The 19,654-nt window shown below is 35.9% G+C and overlaps 1 protein-coding gene across 1 annotated transcript in view; it reads right to left on the reverse strand.

Annotated features, from left to right (window-relative positions):
* Positions 1 to 7,575: 7,575 nt before the first annotated feature.
* The window catches only part of LOC126481306 (serine protease snake-like), a 264,390-nt gene continuing 252,311 nt past the window's right edge, over positions 7,576 to 19,654 (reverse strand). Inside the window, exon 8 of the mRNA XM_050104961.1 lies at positions 7,576 to 8,253. Coding sequence (XP_049960918.1) covers positions 8,080 to 8,253 — 174 coding nt within the window. The 3' untranslated portion in view covers positions 7,576 to 8,079. The remainder of the gene's footprint in view (positions 8,254 to 19,654) is intronic.

Genomic DNA, 19,654 nt, shown 5'->3' on the forward strand with positions numbered 1-19,654 from the left:
ATCCTTGGCTAATTGTAACACTTGTGATGAGAAATGACTGGAAAGATTGTCAGCTTTGAAAGCAACGTGACTGTCAAACTTTCTTAGATGTGGGATGAATAAATTTTGAAACCAGTCACAAAATATGTTTGCATCAAACCAGCCAGATCGGTTTCTATTGTACCGAGAAAATTTTGGTCCACTTTCTGTCCAAGAGTCCCACATGTGTTCAGCTTTGTACACCACATAATGTGGAAGAATGTGCCCTGATGCCGATCCACAAAACATAACTGACACTTGATTTTATAGAGTCCTTCACACGTTCTGCATACTTAACACCTGGATTGTTGTGTAAGTTTGTCTCATCATAACTGAAGATTCTACATGGTGGTATCATATCAGTGGAATTTCTTACTGTTAATGAGACTTTCAGATGATCAAAATACTCTTGAAGCGAACTTGCAGTAATTTCTGCCTTTGAAGTCTTCAAGTTTTTGCATTTCTGATGGGATAAGAGGTCCTTATGACGCTTCATAAAACTGCAGGCCCATTCAACACAGGTGTATTGGTTGGACCAAACTGAGATACTTTTTTCCCTCTTGTTTCTAAATATAGCTTTCCCAAATACTGCAAGTCTTGCACATCAAAAGCAAAACCCCATTCACTAACTGTCAAAGCAAAATAAACAAATCTTTCTTCTTCTTCATTTGTAAATACACTTGTTGATCTTCCACTTTTACATTAATGTTTTGAATGCACCTTATTATACAGAGTTCCTTTTGCAATACTGTATTCCTTTGATGCTGCATTCATTGAAATTGTAGTACTTTTAATTTCGTCTAATGCAGTCTGCATGTCTTCTTCATTGTAAGTGTTATACTGTCTTGCCCCAGGTACCTTTCTATGACTTCTCGGCATATTGTACCTATGTAGGAGAACAATAGAAGCATAAGAACACAATGACAAGAGTGCATCTGTAAGCCTGGGGTAACATTGATCGGCGGTCAAAGTAACCCCGAAACAGAGATGTCATGCACATGAGCTCAGAAAAAGTAATATACTGGTTGATGTACACGTATGAGGAAAAAATAAATAAATAAATAAATAAATAAAAAGTAATCAGTTGTCTGTTGTGAGAAGTAATCGAACAACGTACCTGATATAGTTTAGAACACCGATGGCTTTGTTGTTTTGAGATGTTGGTGGATTTTGCACAACTAACTTTAAACACACTTTTTCGTAAACAACTTCAAGTCTCAACAGGCTCTGTTGCGTAATAAAATTGGCACTCCATGTGCGACATTTAGTGTATATTGCTGGAACTTTCCCACGAAAGAGTATTCACAAAAAGGCAGCTGAGAGCCAGCAGAGAGACGTAAAACTTTTCGTGCTTGAGTGGTCAAAGTATACCCGGTTTACGGTAACCTCTCTTTTCCTAAAAATTTATTCATTTCAACTGGTATGTCACTAATTTCAGAAGATTTCAAAAGTTCTGTGAAATGTACACATTCACTAGGGAAGGAAGGCTCTAACTCTGTTGACACTTGGAGTTTTGCTACACATTCAGCAATATCATCAGGTAAACTGTTCTTAAGGTTACTGAAATCTGTAGAGTTTAACAGTGTTGTATAGCTTTCCTTCCTCCTCACTAATTTGATGTACAAGTTGTCAAGTACTGGGAGAAATGTTTTGAATCTAAATTTTTCCCTTCCAGTCAGAAAAACTTCTTCAGAGTCCACTTCTTTGTCGTCATGAAGTCTGCGTTTTTGTGATCTTTTATAGGTGTATTCATAGTCTGTATCAGTCACAATCTCCATGGATTTATTTTCATAATAGCTGAACATGCCACAAATAGATGCAATAAATCCTACAAGTGATTCGTATAATTTATGCACTATTTTATCATCAATATTTACACTTTGCAATTTCAGATTTACACTATTAAATCTCTGGAGTATGTCCTTCCATATTGTCATAATGAATACTGTTTCTAGTCTGCCGAGTTGATTCAATAAAGCTGAAGCCTCATTTTGCACAAGTGGTTTTTCAAATGTATTATTGGCAATATGTGAGGGGGCACTGATAACTCCATTCCAGTTTTATAGAATTATACACGCTTCCCCTCTTGCTAACAAACATGTTTCTGATAAACTTTTTACCGTTTTGCTTCCTGGTTTCATGAAAGAAAGAAGTGTATCCCAGTGCTGTGTAGAAGCAGAGAAAAATTTATAAAGGTTTTGCACTACATTTAAAATTGAACATGTTTTCTGACAACAGCTTGCAGAACTAGTGCCAACTAATTTCAAAGAATGTGCTGTACATGGCACAAATGGGCTTTTGGATTTCATTCTTTAAAGGTTGTCTGCAAACCAGTGTAGGTTCCTGACATATTTCTTATGTTGTCATATGACTGGCCTCTTGAGTCAGTAATATCAATGGAATTTGTAGACAGGACTCTTAGTATGGTCTCAGCTAAGTATACGGACCTGTGTCTCAGGTTTGGTAAAAACAGAAGGAAACGTAAGATAATTGATCAATATGTGAAATGTCCACAGTAGAATCTACTATTATAGAGAAATATTTGGCCTGTTTTATTTCACTTATGATAATTCTTTTTATTCATTCAGAAAGAAGCTCTATTATTCCATCACAGATTGTTGAAGAAAGATAACTTGTATGTCCCTGCCCTGGGTTTCTATATCGTTCAATTTGCTTTGCAAGAAAAGTATCAAACTTGGCTATAAGTTCAAGAGACATCATAATTTGGCCATTATGTAAAGAACAGAATCTTTCAATGTGTCCACATAGGGGAGGTCCATGACTTGTTAGCTTCTCCACTACTGCAAACACCCTTTTCAACACACTGCACCAGTACATTTTTTTCTGTCTCAACACATGACTCGAAATGGCTACCTATTGCTCCAAGTGACTTTTGTTTTGTAAAGAGTGATAACTCACAATTTTTGTGTTCTAGTGAATTCTCATGACGAGATAAAAGATTAGAAATATTTTTCCAATCTGCAATACCATTAGTAGCAATCGTGGCCTTCCCTCCAAACAATTTACATGGTGCACAAAAAAACAGCACAGGTGCTACAGGAGTACACTAGAAAATCACACAAAAAAGTTGATTCTCAATCTAAGAGTTTATGGTAAAATATGTTTTTGTTCAAATATCTGGTTTCATCGCCTAATGATCTTCTTGAAGTAGAAAAATCACCATTACAATTTTGATTTCTGCCATGATGTAGAGAATGTTGATTGTTGATTCATTGACACACCATTCTGCAGGATCATCACTAATGATGATATTTCTTTTTGTAATGTCTGACTCAACACTTAGTTTTTCGTGAAACAACAGCTGCAATGCCAGAAATATCATACGTACTACTTGAACTCTAAGTCGAACCAGCTACATTTTTTGTGAAAAATTTATCTACTCTGCCAAGCATTTTAGAACATTGGCTTCTCATTCTCGCCTTTCCTTCTATAATTTCTGAAATTCCGCCCCACTTAATTTTGCACATTTGCTTTTTTCACGTTAAGGCACTTACAAATTTGTCATCCAACAGTCAAAACAAAAGAAAAAAATTTGTAAAAGGAAAGAGAAAAAACTGTATCCTGTTCCAATCGTATTACACCACACATGAACACAAAGCTTTTTATTTTAAACACAGCACATGAGTACAATGATTTTTCCTTTAAACATGGAGCAATGAACTGACGAACTCTGATTACTCTATGTAACTGTGCTATGAAAGAATGACTATGCAGAATAATTTAATTTCATTGTCGCCTGTTTCTCTGTTGTCAGTCAACAGTAGAAGCACACCTGCTGGCTGAAATTCGTCTCGTAATGAAAATGGGACAGTGCCTTTTTTGGCTTGTTTCTCCCACGTCACTGGAATTTTAGCTGGGACGCAAATATGTTCTGAATATTCCTGACACAACCTTTCTAATTTAAAAAGCAAATAATTTTTGCAATTTCTTGCAGTGAGGTGTGCTGTATTGACTCTTACCCCACTTATTCTTATAACATTTTAGTGGTTTCTGTGAGCAGAGAAGACGGACTACAAAGTTTAAGTAGTCTTGTTGGCAATTGATGTGGTGTTGTCATTTGTGTGAACAATGCAGTTATATCTACATGCAGATGCACCTTTTGTTCCAACATAAAATAAAAATAACCTTTCCTCGAAGAAAAAAAGCCTAGTTAAGAAGTTTAATATAAAATTTGCAATGCCACATACTACTCAATTGCACAGAGTGGGAACTTTGATATTGTGCAGGGTGCAGCACACTAAATGAGTCAAACGAAAGTTGGTTTCTTCTTTTTTCACCAAAAAAGTAACTAAGTAAGTAAATAACTAAAATATTTAAACTGTTGTGAGGTGTATTTCGCACATTATTAGATATTCTACTTATGTTTTTTTTTCATATAAACTTGTGTTTAAAAATGTAGAACATGTCATTAAATCAAAGCTCAGATATTGAAGACCACTGAGCTTTCACATTAATTACAGTAATGGAGGGCTGACTTGATACTTCCCTGTAGTTTCTACAAGAAATTTAAGTCAGGTTTTACATACTGAGGCCCACACATTACAGTATTACGAAACTTCTGATTAGATTATCACAGCTTTTCAAGGGTCCCTGTATTTTCACAGGGAAAATATGGTAGGGTTAAGTAGAAGCCGACAACATTCTCGGAATAACAATGTTTCAAACATTGTATTGTACATTGTCCTAACAGCTTACTTCAAAATATTTTGAACAATCATGAAGATGATACCAGAGAGAAACCCAATGTTAAATTCTCATTCAATCACCAAGTAACCTATGTATATTTTCGAGCTTGTATTGTCGAATTTCATTCTTAAGGCTTATTTAAACTAGCATGTTGTTTAACAATTTTAAAATTTTTTGTCATTTGTAAGCACAGTTATTTTAAAACTCAAGAGGTTAAAATGAGTACAGAGCAAAAAATGCCCCCCCTCCCCCTTAAGAGGCCACCTCTAGGCCCGTGCCTAGTGGGCCTGTATGTAAATCCGCCATGGATTTCACACCTTAAAGGTAATTTAAATTAACGCAAGTATAATGCTGTCACATATTTGATTTAAGTGTCATATAAAGTAAGGAAGTGTGAAGCATTAATGAGTCATTTTAAATAGATGAAAGTAAAATAAAGGTGACTGGTTGCAGTTATTTGTGAAATCTTTATTCATCACAGTCACAGTGCTCCACATCCATAATAGATAAAAGTTCTGTTAATTTTTACCTTTATCACCAGTGAATGTTTAATATATGACTGATAGGCAAACCAAATATGATAGATATGTACTCCATGCCATGTCGTACTGTACTATACTGTAGTATCCTATTTTATAACGTGAATAAAAACTCAAGTTTCATTCTGTAGGAATACTGAGAGTTGTAATACAATAAGCTTTGTGGTACTACATTATTTATTTTCTTTTTTATTGTACAAACACAGTTATCATTTAACTTTTCTCTACATGATAATCATATCTAATGAACTGTGCAGGGGATGTATCTTTTATCCTTTTCATATTGTACAGTTGTATCACTTGCAGTAGAATACTGGCATCATCATAAGTTTATGGCATCATCATAATCTCATTTCCTATTTCTTTTGGTACTATACTGTTGTATCACTTACAACAGGCTCATCCAAGACTTGCGCCCTGCGGGCGCAAGACAGTGTAGTTCAGCGCCCCGTCTGCAACCGTGTGTCGCCATAGCATAGGAGCGAGCGAGAGAGAGAGAGAGAGAGAGAGAGAGAGAGAGAGAGAGAGAGCTGCAGAGCGAGTGAGAGCGCACAGCACTGCTCTGCGCTGGACTGTCCAGTGGTCAGATCCAACGTAAACAAAGTATTCTATTTTAGAATTAATTTTATGAAGGGATATAGAGTCTCATTAGTAGTTACTAGTAAGTATTTTTTGTTATACTTCGTGCTACAATTTTTTATATCCATTTTCAGAGTTTAGAAATCGGATCCTTAGTTTGCTGTTTTGTACGTAATAATTTTAACTGGTCAAGTTTGAAAACTTATTAAAATAGAATTAAGGTTATAAAGCTCTTTAATTCTTACAGGCAACATTGTTAAAGAAGACAATTAACATTTTACACGTTTTTTTTTTTTTTTCGAGGAAACGATTTTGTCTAAGCTTGGTACAATATTCTGTGAGACTGCTAGTTAACCTCAAAGAATTGGGCAAATTTTTATCACCAAGGAATGAACGGTTCTTAGTTTTAGCAAGCTTTAAAAGAGAGAAAAAGTGCTCACAAATATACGTGGAACCAAACAGTGAGAGAACTTTGGTCGTGTGCTTGTGCAAAAGAGGATATTTCTCTCGTGGAAGACAGCTGTAAAAGTCATCCAAAGTTTTACACGTAAGAAAGCGGTCCTTCAGGTGGATATGGCACTGTAGGTCAATCAGCTCTAGTTAAAGCATTTGTGAGACGTCCTCTGCCCGAAGGGATAACGGGCGAACAAATATATCTATCGGCTGGCGTTCGGGCGGTCCGCACGGCCACTGCAGCAGCATATGAATTCGCCCGGGGCGCTGGCCGCGGGCGATAGCGCCCCAGGGGCACAGTTTGGACGAGCCTGACTTACAAAGTTACTAAAACTTCATAAATACTGAACTAAGGTAGTTCATGTCTATGATGTCATTACCATCTCATTTTCTATTTCTCTTAGGCTGTGTGTATGACATGTCACCAGATATTGTTAATTATAATATATTATTATTGGTTTGAAGTGAAGAAAAAAATAGAATTCAGTAAGTCCTTATGTCAGGTACTTTCTTGATATTATAAAATATCTACATATTATCTAAGTATAATTGGGTGCATTATATGCATGTGTCACGTAAACATTTCTTGTTTTCTGGTTTTCATCATAAAACTTGTGGACAATAACTTTCAACTACGAATACATGATGGTAATTTTACCTACTGTATTCATATTTATAAAGATTTGGGATAAATAAGTCTAACTCTGTTTAAGAATTACAACATTTTCAGTTGTTGTCTATAACCTTTTAGTATTAAGAAGTGAGGAGCAGCAGCAAGGTTGGGCATCACATACATTAAAACTGGTGAGTTTATTTCAGATATTCTTAGGAGAGAGAGAAAGCTGCAAAATCTTTAATCTGCAAGTCATAAAATTTGCTATTTAAGTTTTTAGTCAACATTAAACATCACAGATAAAAATGATCCCTAGTTATATCTAAATTTAAATGTGAATCTTTTGTATACATTAAGGTCACTTCATATTTTCTTATGAAAGTGCTTCATAGCATCCATGACGATTTCATTTTTATAACTTTCTGGTTAAATATCTGAGTGTTAGACCTGTGACAACAGTAAATTTCGATGAAGCAGTAAATTAATCAGTTGACAGATGAGACATTCCTGATGTCAGCTTGACAGAGGAAATGTTGACGAAGCCCCTGTAAATCCCTTCATTTAAAAACAAAATTCATCACAAAAAATACAATGAAAATATGAACAAAGAAGCAACTAAATCACAGTGAGTGCTCTATGAAGTTCATGGGGGAAAAGGTAAGAATTTGATTGATCTTAAAATTTTATTCCTGAGTGTGCCCAATACATGCAAAGTAATTTGCAGGTTTTGACAGTCTTTTATCATACTAAAGCAAGTAACAGTAAGATAAAATTACATTTCCATGCTGAAAAAGAAGCAAGAAAACTGAAAATCTTGAAATAAATATCCAAATCATTGTCCACTGATTATCACCATGTGTTGTGAACCAACATATGCCATCAACTACTTAAAACTTTGTACTTCAGACAACTGAAGCGATTGGTGATAAAGCTGTCATCACATCCTTTGATAATATGGCTGGCATCAGATAACATACATTTTCAAACTACTTATCCCTGTGGAAAGTTTCTGCTTGGAGCAAAAGCAGAGAACACAGATGTTAAAACTTGAGGTATCTCTGCTGTTATTTATAAAACACAAAGCATAAAAAGTTTTTAATGTAAGAAATTTGCTCTTATGTAAGCTCCAGAGATTCAGAGTATATCACAGATTGGTAATGACTCTGTGAGCTAACCATCTGGCCACACAATGCTCTCAATCCATGGAACAAAGTAAGAAACACGTGTATAGACTCCTGGTGAATTTTTTCCAGCACAGTATTTCCCAAACGATGTCACTCCAATAACGTAATACACACAATGATTTCTATTGCTGGATATTTGAATTGGCCCACCAGAATCACCCTGTAAAATAGAAAAAAATTAATAAATTCATCACAATTGTGGCATTAATAACTCAAAAAACATGTTAGGAACACATTTTAGTGTTATTTAATTGATTTTACTGTGATGTTATTGAATCAAGTTTGGTAACTTAACTGGTAATCTTATTACATGAAACAAAAATTCTGATATGGTGAAACAATCTTATCCATTTCCGGAAAAATACAGTAGAACTTAATAATAAAGCTGACAGCTCACTCTAAGCATTAAAGATCAACTCTCTCCACCAGTTGGTCAACTTTCATTGATAAAACAGACTTGCTGCATAGTGCATACAACAGAACTTGGATTCAACACCACCAGACTTAATCAAAATCAACAGGCTGATGGAAATGCATACTGTTATTGTTGACAAGAGTGAACTTGTTATATTGAGTGTTCTTGATAGATTTGTTTTCGATATTTGTAAAGTAAGTGTACCAGAGATGTATGTTCATCTGTGTACAGCTATGTTTTGTGATGTTATAAAAATATATCTTTGGTTTTCTTTATTGTAGTAGGTACTGTTGTCAATTCTGGCTCTAATAAAAAGAATGACTTGTTATTTGACTCTGAGTTAATTGCACTCTGTGATTTTATGTAAAACATAATTACAGACACCATGTCATGAGCCCAGGCCACGGTATACATATGTTTTGTGAATTCATTGCATGTGATCAAAGCCTTATTCGAGTGAACCATGATGCTTAAATTTTGACACTCGGGTACTATAACTGTCTTATTTCATTGGTCTTTTGTGAAAAACCTTTTTTTGCCATTTTTAACTGAGTACTGTAAGTTCGGTTCACATTCAGCTTTAAATGTAGATGCAGAAATTGAAAGAATATAGATTCCAGCAACTTTATGGTAAGAATTTCTACTTGTGAAATATCAGCTGCAAATTATTTTTCCTGCTGAAAAGGTTCTTGATCTCATGGAGTGGAAAGCAATGCCAAATGAAGTTGGAGAGGCAAATAGCATGGTACGATTTAAATGCGAAGCCGATGCTCATTCTGTCTACTGCGATGGAATTTGACAAATGCAGCTGAAATGTGGGTCAGACTAAAGAATATCCAAGAAGAGCAATCTGCAGTTAATAAAAAGGCTTTGAAGCAGAAGTTTTTTGGTAACAGAATGTCATCAACAGACAAAATTGTACAACACATCACTCAAGTTGAGTGTTTGGTACAAGCCTCAGCTGATATAGGTGAAACAGTTACAGAAGTTGACAAAGTGGCTAAAAATTTGGGAAATCTGCCAACAAAATTTGGAACTTTTCCCATTGCTTGGGACTGGTGTGCTGAAAATCAATGAATGTTTGATAATTTGATGTCAAGGATACTGAGAGAGAAACAAACACTTGTACAATGTGATGAAAAGTCAGCAGAATTTGCAGCAGTCAATGTGGATAAAACAATAAGTTCAACTCAAAGAATAACAAACCTTCTTTAACTATTATTACTGTTGAAAGGAAGACATTTTAAATGTGAGTGCAGAAAAATTTTAGCCAAACTCAACATGAAGACTATACATCTCATGGTGGTGCAAATTTGTACATAATTTTCAAGGATGACTGCACTCAGTACAGATTCTTGTATTTCTTAAAAAGTAAACGTGATGCTTTCCCAACATTTTTGGAATTTCAGACTGATTGAAAGACAAATGAGAAACAAACCCATAGGACTGAGAAGTGACAATGGGACTGGTTTCACAAATAAGCAATTTAAAAATTATTTCTCACAGAATGGAGTAGTACATGAGAAAACAAGTCTGGTACCATTGCCATACAACTGCAAGGCAACCGGATGTAAGTGCATCTATAATGTGAAACAGAGTGAGAAAACATGTCCATGGCTGAATATGCGCACACTGTGATATTTAGTGTAGACTTGTCTCATAAATTGTGGGAAGAAGCAGTAAATTTTACTGCATATCTCTTAAATCGACAACCATGTAAGCAAACAATAATGTTATGCCATATGATTTGGGAAAAGCTTTATCTTTAAAACACGTGACGAAGTTTGGATCAGCAGCATATGTTAACATCCATGACCAATTTAAATCAAAATGGGATAGTTAATAGGGGGTGATTTAAACTTGCCAGATATAGATTGCGAGTGTTATGCCACCAAAACTGGTGCCAGAGACAGGGATTTGTGTGGCATTGTTCTGGATGTCTTGTCCAAAAATTACCTTGAGCAGATAGTTAGAGAACCAACTCATGAGGGTAACATCTTAGACCTCCTGGCAACAAACAGACCTGACCTTATCGAGTCAGTCAACGTAGAGGAAGGTATCAGTGATCAAGGCTGTGACAGCATCTATGACAACGGGTCCTGCAAGGAATGTTTCCTCAAGAAGGGTGACACAATACAAATTTCAGAAAACCTCAGCAGCCAGCATCAAATATTTGGTGATGAGGATGATGTGGAGAGCAAGTGGAAAAAAATTCAAAGGCATCATTGAATATACCTTAGACAAGTATTTTCTGAGTAAGGTTTTTAAGGGATGGGAAAGATCCACCATGGTTTAATAGCTGTGTTAGAAAAGTGCTACGTAAACAAAGAGCACTTCACCACAGATTCAAGAGAAGTAAAAACCTAGCTGACAAACAAATGCTGAACGAAGTGAAAATGAGTGTAAGGAGAGCAATGAGTGAAGCACTCAATGATTTTGAAAGTAAGATGCTGACAACCGACATGAGTAAAAACCCTAAGAGATTTTGGTCATATGTAAAATCAGTAAGTGGGTCAAAATCATCTAGTGCCGGCCGGAGTGGCCGAGCGGTTAAAGGCGCTACGGTCTGGAACCGCGCGGCCGCTACGGTCGCAGGTTCGAATCCTGCCTCGGGCATGGATGTGTGTGATGTCCTTAGGTTAGTTAGGTTTAAGTAGTTCTAAGTTCTAGGGGACTTATGACCACAGCAGTTGAGTCCCATAGTGCTCAGAGCCATTTGAACCAAAATTATCTAGTCATTCTCTCAGCAACTGAAATGGAAGATATCAGAGAGAAGGCCAAAATACTGAATTCGGTCTTCTGAAGTTGTTTCACCATGGAAGATTGTAACACTGGACCTCCTTTAAATCATCATATAAACATCAAAATGGCAGATACTGAGATAACTCATTGCAGAATTGAAAAGCAGCTATAGTCACTTAGTAATGGAAAGGCATCAGGACCAGACGAGATACCTATAAGATTGTGTAAAGATTTTGCAAAAGAATTTGCTGCCCTTCTAGCAGTAATTTATTGTAGATAGCTTGAGCAATGAAAAGTACCTAATGACTGTAAAAAAATGTAAGTCATTCCCATTTTTAAGAAAGGCGGTAAGACAGATCCACACAATTATAGACCTATATCGTTGACGACAGTCTGTTATAGAATTCTGGGAAACGTTTTAAGCTCAAGAACTATGACGTTTTAGGAAAATTAACATCTCCCCTATAAAACTCAACATGGATTTCGCAAACATGGATCCTGCAAAATTCAGCTCGCTGTGTTCGTCCATGAGGTCCACAGCACAGTGGACACCAGCACTTAGATTGATGCCATGTTCCTTGATTTTAGTAAGGCATTTGACACTGTCCCGCATTGCTGTTTCATATGAGATTACAGTGTATCTGAGCAGACTTGCGATTGGATTCAAGACATTCTAGCAGACAGAATTCAACACGTCATTCTTAATGGAACAAAATTGACAGATGTATACATAATATCAGGAGTGCCACAGGGAAGTGAGATAGGACCATTGCTGTTTTACGATATATACAAACGATCTAGTAGAAAGTGCCAAATGCTGTTTAAGGCTATCACAGATGATGCAGTTGTCTACACCAAAGTAGCAACACCAGAAGATAGTAAGAATTTGCAGAATGACCTGCAGAGAATTGATGAATGGTGTTGGCTCTAGCCACTGACCCTGAACATAAAAAAATGTAACATACTGCGCATACATAGGAAAAGAAATCCACTACTGTACAGCTACACTATTGATGACAAACAGCTGGAGACAGCGTCTGCCATAAAATATCTAGTCATAACTATATAGAGCGACCTTGAGAGGAATGACCACATAAAACAAATAGTGGGAAAAGCAGATACCAGACTCACATTCATTAGAAGAATCTTAAGGAAATGTAACTCATCCATGAAAGAAGTGGCTTATAAGGCACTTGTTCACCCTATTCTTGAGTATTGTTCATCTATCTGGGATCACTATCAGGTAGGACTGATTTATTTATTTAGCTTATGACTAATACAGACATATCATAAAATCAAATTACATATACATATGTACATATTTGCACACAAGAAACTTAAGTTTGGCTTTACAACTGAATATCCAGTCCTTAAATCCAGCACACTGCATATGGAGTTGCTAGCAGGAAGTCCTCTTCAGTACTGTGATAGGCTCGAATCCTGCATTCATTGTCAATGTGATTAACAGTCTGGTATGGAACCTCTTCTAACATTAAGGAAATAAAACTTTAAACTTAGTTGCCCGTAATAATGTGCGTGGAAAGAATAAGAAAGATTTGTATGTATGTTACCCCTCAGGCTAGAATCTCAATCAGTGGGACTGATAGAGGAGATACAGAATATCCAACGAAGAGTGGCACATTTCATCACAGGATTGTTTAGCTGGCAAGAGAGCATTATGGAGATGCTAAACAAACTCCACTGGCAGACATTACAAGAGATGCGTTGTGCATCATGGAGAGATTTACTATTGAAATTTCGGAACAGCACTTTTCAGGAGGAGTCATACAACATTTTACTTCTCCCCACATACATCTCACATATTGACCATGAGGAAAAAATTCGAGAAATTAGAGCCAATGCAGAAGCTTACCAACAATCATTCTTCCCACGCACTGTTCATGAGTGGAACAGGTTTGGAGGGATCAGGTAGTCGTACCAAAAGTACCTTCCGCCCCACACCATTAGGTGGCTTGTAGTGGGGTATGATGTAGATGTAGATGGTAGTGATTTGAATAGTGTTTCACAGACATTTTTTGAATCTATTAAGAATACAGTAGTGATGATTGTTTCTGGAATAAAAATTATTGTTGCTACTGGTAACCTTTCAAAGAGTGTGAAACAAGATGTACTATTAACTGTGGAATTGGCATGACAGCTGTTGGAGTGCAATTTCTTGCTGATTCAGAATCTCAGCATTGATAATATTTGGGACTCATTTCTTGTGAAAGTGGTGGGTTCAACATTCTGTGTTGGCTTCAATTATGTAGTGATAATGCTTACCCTGTCTCATTTTTCATGTTTCCTGAGGCAGTAAAACTCTTCTCCTATCTGTAATTTATAAGTGAATCAGAAACATTCTATCTTCAAATTTAATGTGATTTTGTACAGCAGGATACTTTAGTATAGGAATATTTTAGAAAAGGTTTGTCCAGTGTTATCTATATACATTATGTTATGTTAGTGATACGTAATGGAATCATAAGAGGATGGAAGAAAAAGCAATATAAAAAAAAGGAAACAGCAGTAGTATTTGGTAAAAATCTACGTGATACTGTGTTTGTTCTGGTTTTATGAAATATGATGAAAATAAATTGGTGTCATAGTTAAAGAATCTCTGTCAAACAAACATGTAAGGTAAATAGAAAATGAAAAGTGTCAGCATACGTGGAGGAGAAGGTGCAGACTATCTGAAAACTATAATTAACATCTGAAGTAATCCGCTCAAGTGTGAGATTAGAATAATTTGGTGTAGCAGCAGAGGCAATATGTAGTAAAAACTCTCTTGAATACTAGGTCTTAATATCAATTGTGGTATAATAGAAGTGTTTGTGTTCCGTGCAATCACTATATGGAGATAACTAACTACCTGTAGAAGTGCGTCATGGTACAGCCTCTTCTAACATTAGGGCAATAGAAATTCAAACATAGTTGCCTGGAGTAATGTGTGTGGAAAGAATAAGCAAGATTTGTATGTATGTTGCCCTTCATGCTAGAATCTCAAGCAATTTGATGGACTACAGTGAAATAATAGTTTTTCTAAGTGATTTTGTCTGGTCAGTAATGGATGTTAAGTTTGCCTTAGCCTAAGGATCTGTTACTGTGGAGTGTTTTTCAGTAGAATCAATTTTGAATTAGGTAAGTAGAGCAGGTGTTTATTTAGTAGATAATGAAGCAATAAAGAAATAATAAAATAATGAATAATGTTGGGGGCTTAATGGTTAGGGAACCTGTTTCCGCAGTAGGAATATTTTTAGAGAATGCACTCCACTAGCTAATGAGGTAAGAAATAATGGAGCTGACAGACATGATTGAGTAATGAAAAAGATAACTGCATACAAACAAATGTGATGTAACAATATTGATGATCTATTTTTGAACTAGCCAGCATTGGGTATTGTGTATATTGTGCAGCTTAACAAAAAGAGCAATATTTTAGTGAGGTACAAGTCATATAATGCTGCATTATCAGATCTATAGGTTATCTGAAAACTTCTATTTGTGTTCTGAGGAATTATGAGCTTAAAGTGGTAATACTGGAATGAAGAAAAGTATTTTGCTGATTAACTGATAACTGTGGCGCAAGAGTGACATGAATATTCTGACAGGTCAACTATTCGGTAACATTTTGTGATGATTAAATTTTCTGGTTGAATGAGAGTAGTACTCAGAGTTGGAGAACAATGATTTGGTAAACTTCCATCCCCTTAATTTTGATTTGAGTAGTAATTAAGTTATGCGATCATTACTCTATTCTTTTTTCATAATGTAATGATTAGTAAATCCAGCCTACTGCACATCTTGAGTTTTTGCTAGAGGTAATGTACTTATTTTGGACATTAAGGTGATATGTGTCCATAAATGGCGCGAATTTCAAAACAGGACTTGGCATTTTAGTGATTTTGCAAATGGAAAAGAAACCCAAATCTTTCAATGTTAACCAGTTTGAGACTGTGGCGAAGGAGAACCACCTCCAAGGGAACTGATAGTAGTGCATGTCCTTACTAACTGCCACTTGGACTTGTTGAAAACATGGATGACTTGATGAGAAAATATGTTAGTGCTCATTAAAAGAGAGAAAGTACTTGTGCAAAATACTAAACATTGAAAAAGTGAAATTTTCTGTCTGAAAATGAACTGCAGGTTGCAGTGCAATTTTTTAGGTTTTGCAACCCAAGATCATTTATTCTTTGAAGCAAGACAGGATTTGTGTAAAGTAATATGTATCTTAGAATTTAATCTTTCTTTATCTGGAAAGGACATCACTAATGATGAAGATGCCTATTTTTATTAAAAATATAATTTGTGGATATACACTATATGTAAATATTTTGTATGGGGATTTTCATATGGCCAGCTCATATAAGTAGAAATTTGAGAAAACATATTATTTACTGTAATTTTTGATAAGCAGATTTCTTATGTAATATTCTTTTGTGTGTAGAATGTTAAACCCACATTGTGGGGTCATTTGTGGTGATTGAATTGCCTAGATAGCTGTTTGCAATATATATCTGGTCAATTCAGTGAGGGGGTAATGTGACAAAACAAGCTGGGATCTCTCTTGTTTTGCCATCTGCCTCCTTAAATTCATTTTTGCCTGATTACCATTAACATGCATGAGCATAATCTGCATTACCACAAAAGAGAGAGGTTGGCCCTCAGTCTTAAGGAATGTAGCGTCAGGTCTAATTTTGTGCTTAGTTTTGTGTAAATTAATTTCCTAATTTATTTGGACCATTCCTAGTTAATACTTTTGTTGTAGGATGAAATCAGTAATTTTTTCCTGACTTAAATTCTATTGTTGACTTATAAACAAATATAGATTGTGTACTAATTGTAAACTTTTGGAAGAAAAACTACTAGGATTCTCAAAATATTTATTTGGTTCTATTCAAAAACATATTAGCAAAGCCAGTCCTTAATTAATTCCAGAACAATTACCAGGTTTGTCAAAAGTATTGTTTGTATAACTATATCTGGTAATTTCATTATTTAAACAAATAATTCAGCATAAGCCTTGTGGTAGAAGGAACTGTTAAAGAGAAGGAATTTTTCAATATATTCAGTTAATTGAATAAGTTATGTTTTAATTGTAATTTCTGTAACTTAAATATTGCACATGTATAGTTTCAATGCCTATTATGGTGGGGATATATAAAGGACTGATTTTTGGTCCTGAGACAGTCAGTCCATACCCGATTTTCAAACAGGAATTATGTATTAGTTAGATTAACAACAATGCATCAACTTAACAGTGGAATAAGTGTAACACAAATAGGCCATGTGTTAGAACAATTAATGACAATGTCTGTTTAGTTAATTTGACAAATAGTGACACATGTACCATATTATTCTGCAAGAACTGTGAATTGTGTGGTTAGGTTTTTACTGCTCATAGATATTCAACAGCAAACTACTGAAGCAGTATGCTGATGTTACCTGTAACCTATTAATGAGGCTTTTCAACATTTACCGATGGTGAACTGGCCATATAATTGTATAAAATTGGGGGGGTTGTGAACAGTACAAGTAAAGAACTGTGAAACGCAACTGTCAGCTACATCATTTACAGTAGTCAGTGTTGAATTTTCACCCCCCATTTTCCAGCCAGTATAACAATGCAGTATATTGACACCAAGGACTATCAATGAAGAAATAAAGCAGGCGAACATCACAAAGGGATCACCAATTTAGTATTGGAGGGAAGCAGTGGGTGATAAAAATCATAGAGGGAGGCCAAGAGATGAATAAAGAAAGCAGATTCAGGAGGATGTAGGTTGCAGCACTTATTCGGAGATGAAGAGGTTTGCACAGGATAGATTAGCATGGAGAGCTGCATCAAACCAGTCTCTGGACTGAAGACCATAACAACAACAGAGTATCTCTCTCTAATAGGGATATGCAAGACCGTTTCAATGGCATTGTTGTTACCAGAGAAAGAAGCAAACCATATAATCAGTCAATGTGTGTTTGATTTTCGGAAAGGATGATCTTATGTAGAACAGATCTAGACTCTCAAACCATTACTGGAGGATGGAACTGCTAGAAGTAAGAAATACATTGCTGCATTTGTTGACTTGAAAGCTTGTGATTTTAATGACAGGCATGTACTTTATGAAATAGTTATAGATAAAGAGACTTACTGTTAATAAAATAAATTGTTACATACATGATTACAAAATTTAAATTCAAAGGTGAGATTTTGGAATGATCTGAAATACAAATAGGCTTCAGATGAAGGAACTGCATATCTCCATTACTTTTCAACAGTTTTGTGGATAAGGTCATGAAAGATAGGAGAAAATATTCCTGAAGAATAACATATTACAGGCAAAATTAGATAGGATGCAGGAAGTTTTAATCTTGTATAATTATCAAAAGATGCTGAATAGTTCATCACACAAGTTAATAGTCAGAGGAGATAGCATTAAAAAGAGGTCTACAGATATTATTTGGGAAGGCAAAGTATATTATGAACGACAAGAAAAGCATGAAATCTGTTTTCATGTTTGGAACTGTAGATAAGATTGTCCAGTTCTAGTATCTTCATGATATCATACAACTGCATGGAGTACACAAAAGTGAAAGCTGTGGAAGAGTCAGAAAAGCTGAGCTAGCTTTCCTCCTAATGAGGAATACCTTCAATAAGACAGCAATTTCAACTAAAATCACACTAAGATATTACCAGTCAGTGATCAAATCTTATCCCTTGTGTGCTTCAGAATATCTGGCATTAGCAACATCAAAAGATATTGAAGAGATAGAGAAAAAGGAGCAAAAGATTCCAGGAATAACTTGTGGACCAAGAAAAAAAGATGATACATGCTAACTGTACAGAGACTAATTACTACACTTACATGTGGCAGAATATTAAACATTATACAAAACAAGGTATTAACTTTTTTGGAAAAATCTCAAGAACTGACAACAGTAAACCTTGTAAGAGAATCATTAATCATTTAGCAAGACCCGCAGAAAAGGCAATCCATATGCTAAATGATTTGCTAATGTCAAGAAAGATGTGCACTGAAGAAACATTAGGGAAGAAGACATACATTTTTAGAAAAATGGCACAAGTATGCTGCTGGACATTAAAACTGATATACCAGGAAGGCTAAGAAATAATGAAATTTCACTTGTGCATGTACAGTGTAAGTAGGAAGAATACATGATTAAATTTCTATATTATCTGGAGGCATACAGGGTGTAAAATTTAGTAAATGGAGGTGTCGCATATGTTAGAAACAATGGCTCTAACTCAACTGGGCAATGAGCTGAACTAAGCTTGGATTACAGACACAGATATTCATTCCATGTTGTTTCAGCTTTATATCGGAGTTCATCAGTCATAGTGGCTGGCCAGTGATGGCATGCCAGTCTCTCAGCAACCCATAACTACATGTTTTCAGTGGGAGAGAAATCTGGAGAATGTGATGGCCAGGGCCACAGCCAAACATTCTCTGTATCAGGGTAGATCAGAAAAGTATGGGCAAAATGGAGTGTTATGTTAATTTGTTGAAAGACAACATCAAAGAGACTTTTCAGATAGGTGGCAGACAGCAGCCTTAATACTTCAGAAAAGTAACACCTGTTGTGTAAATTAACAGCTGTGCAAACCAGAGATGATTGTGCTGTGTACTCAGCAACTCTCTGTGTCATCACACCAGATGCTAGGTGCCAGGTCTATATGACAACACTATCTAGCAATACTAGTTCTTCTTAGAATCTCCACAGATGGCTTTGTCTATTGTAATTCTGTACACAGAACTGAGACTTGTCTGAAAAGATGATGAGGTGCCACTCCTATTGTGGTGTTGTCATTGGGCATCTATCTCCCACTGTGTTGAGAGAAGTGCAGCAGTGCTCACTGTGCTAACAGTCCAAGGTACTCCAGATGTCATTGCTCTGTGTGTGTGTGTGTGTGTGTGTGTGTGTGTGTGTGTGTGTGTGTGTGTTTGGATAATTATCTTGCTGTGAAAGAGTCCATTTCCTGACTCAAGGAATGTGACTCAGCTTTATGATAATGCATGGCTGACAAACAATATTTGTTCTCTCAGGTGGGGCCACTGACATCCCACTTTAGTGTTAAGTGTGGCCCTCTTGAACCCACAATTCCATATTTGCCTGATGGTTGTTGCACCCTGTCCAACACAAGTAATATTGTGAATCAATAAACAGCAGTCTTGATAGACCACAATCCTGCTGCTGATAAATTTGAATTCCAACACATGATAGTACGTGTTTGTCCTTCTTGCTTGAGGCATAATGCATTCCTCTCATAAACAACCAGCATTTAAATGAAATTTCAAAATGAGAAACCTGCTGTGTAATCCTTCCTTATGTACAGAATGTAGGCAGTGTTACTCCTACCTATCTTATGTGGTTGCACTAAAATGTAGAT

Source organism: Schistocerca serialis, chromosome 5, assembly GCF_023864345.2.
Source record: "Schistocerca serialis cubense isolate TAMUIC-IGC-003099 chromosome 5, iqSchSeri2.2, whole genome shotgun sequence".
In the NCBI taxonomy this organism is placed as follows: domain Eukaryota; kingdom Metazoa; phylum Arthropoda; class Insecta; order Orthoptera; family Acrididae; genus Schistocerca; species Schistocerca serialis.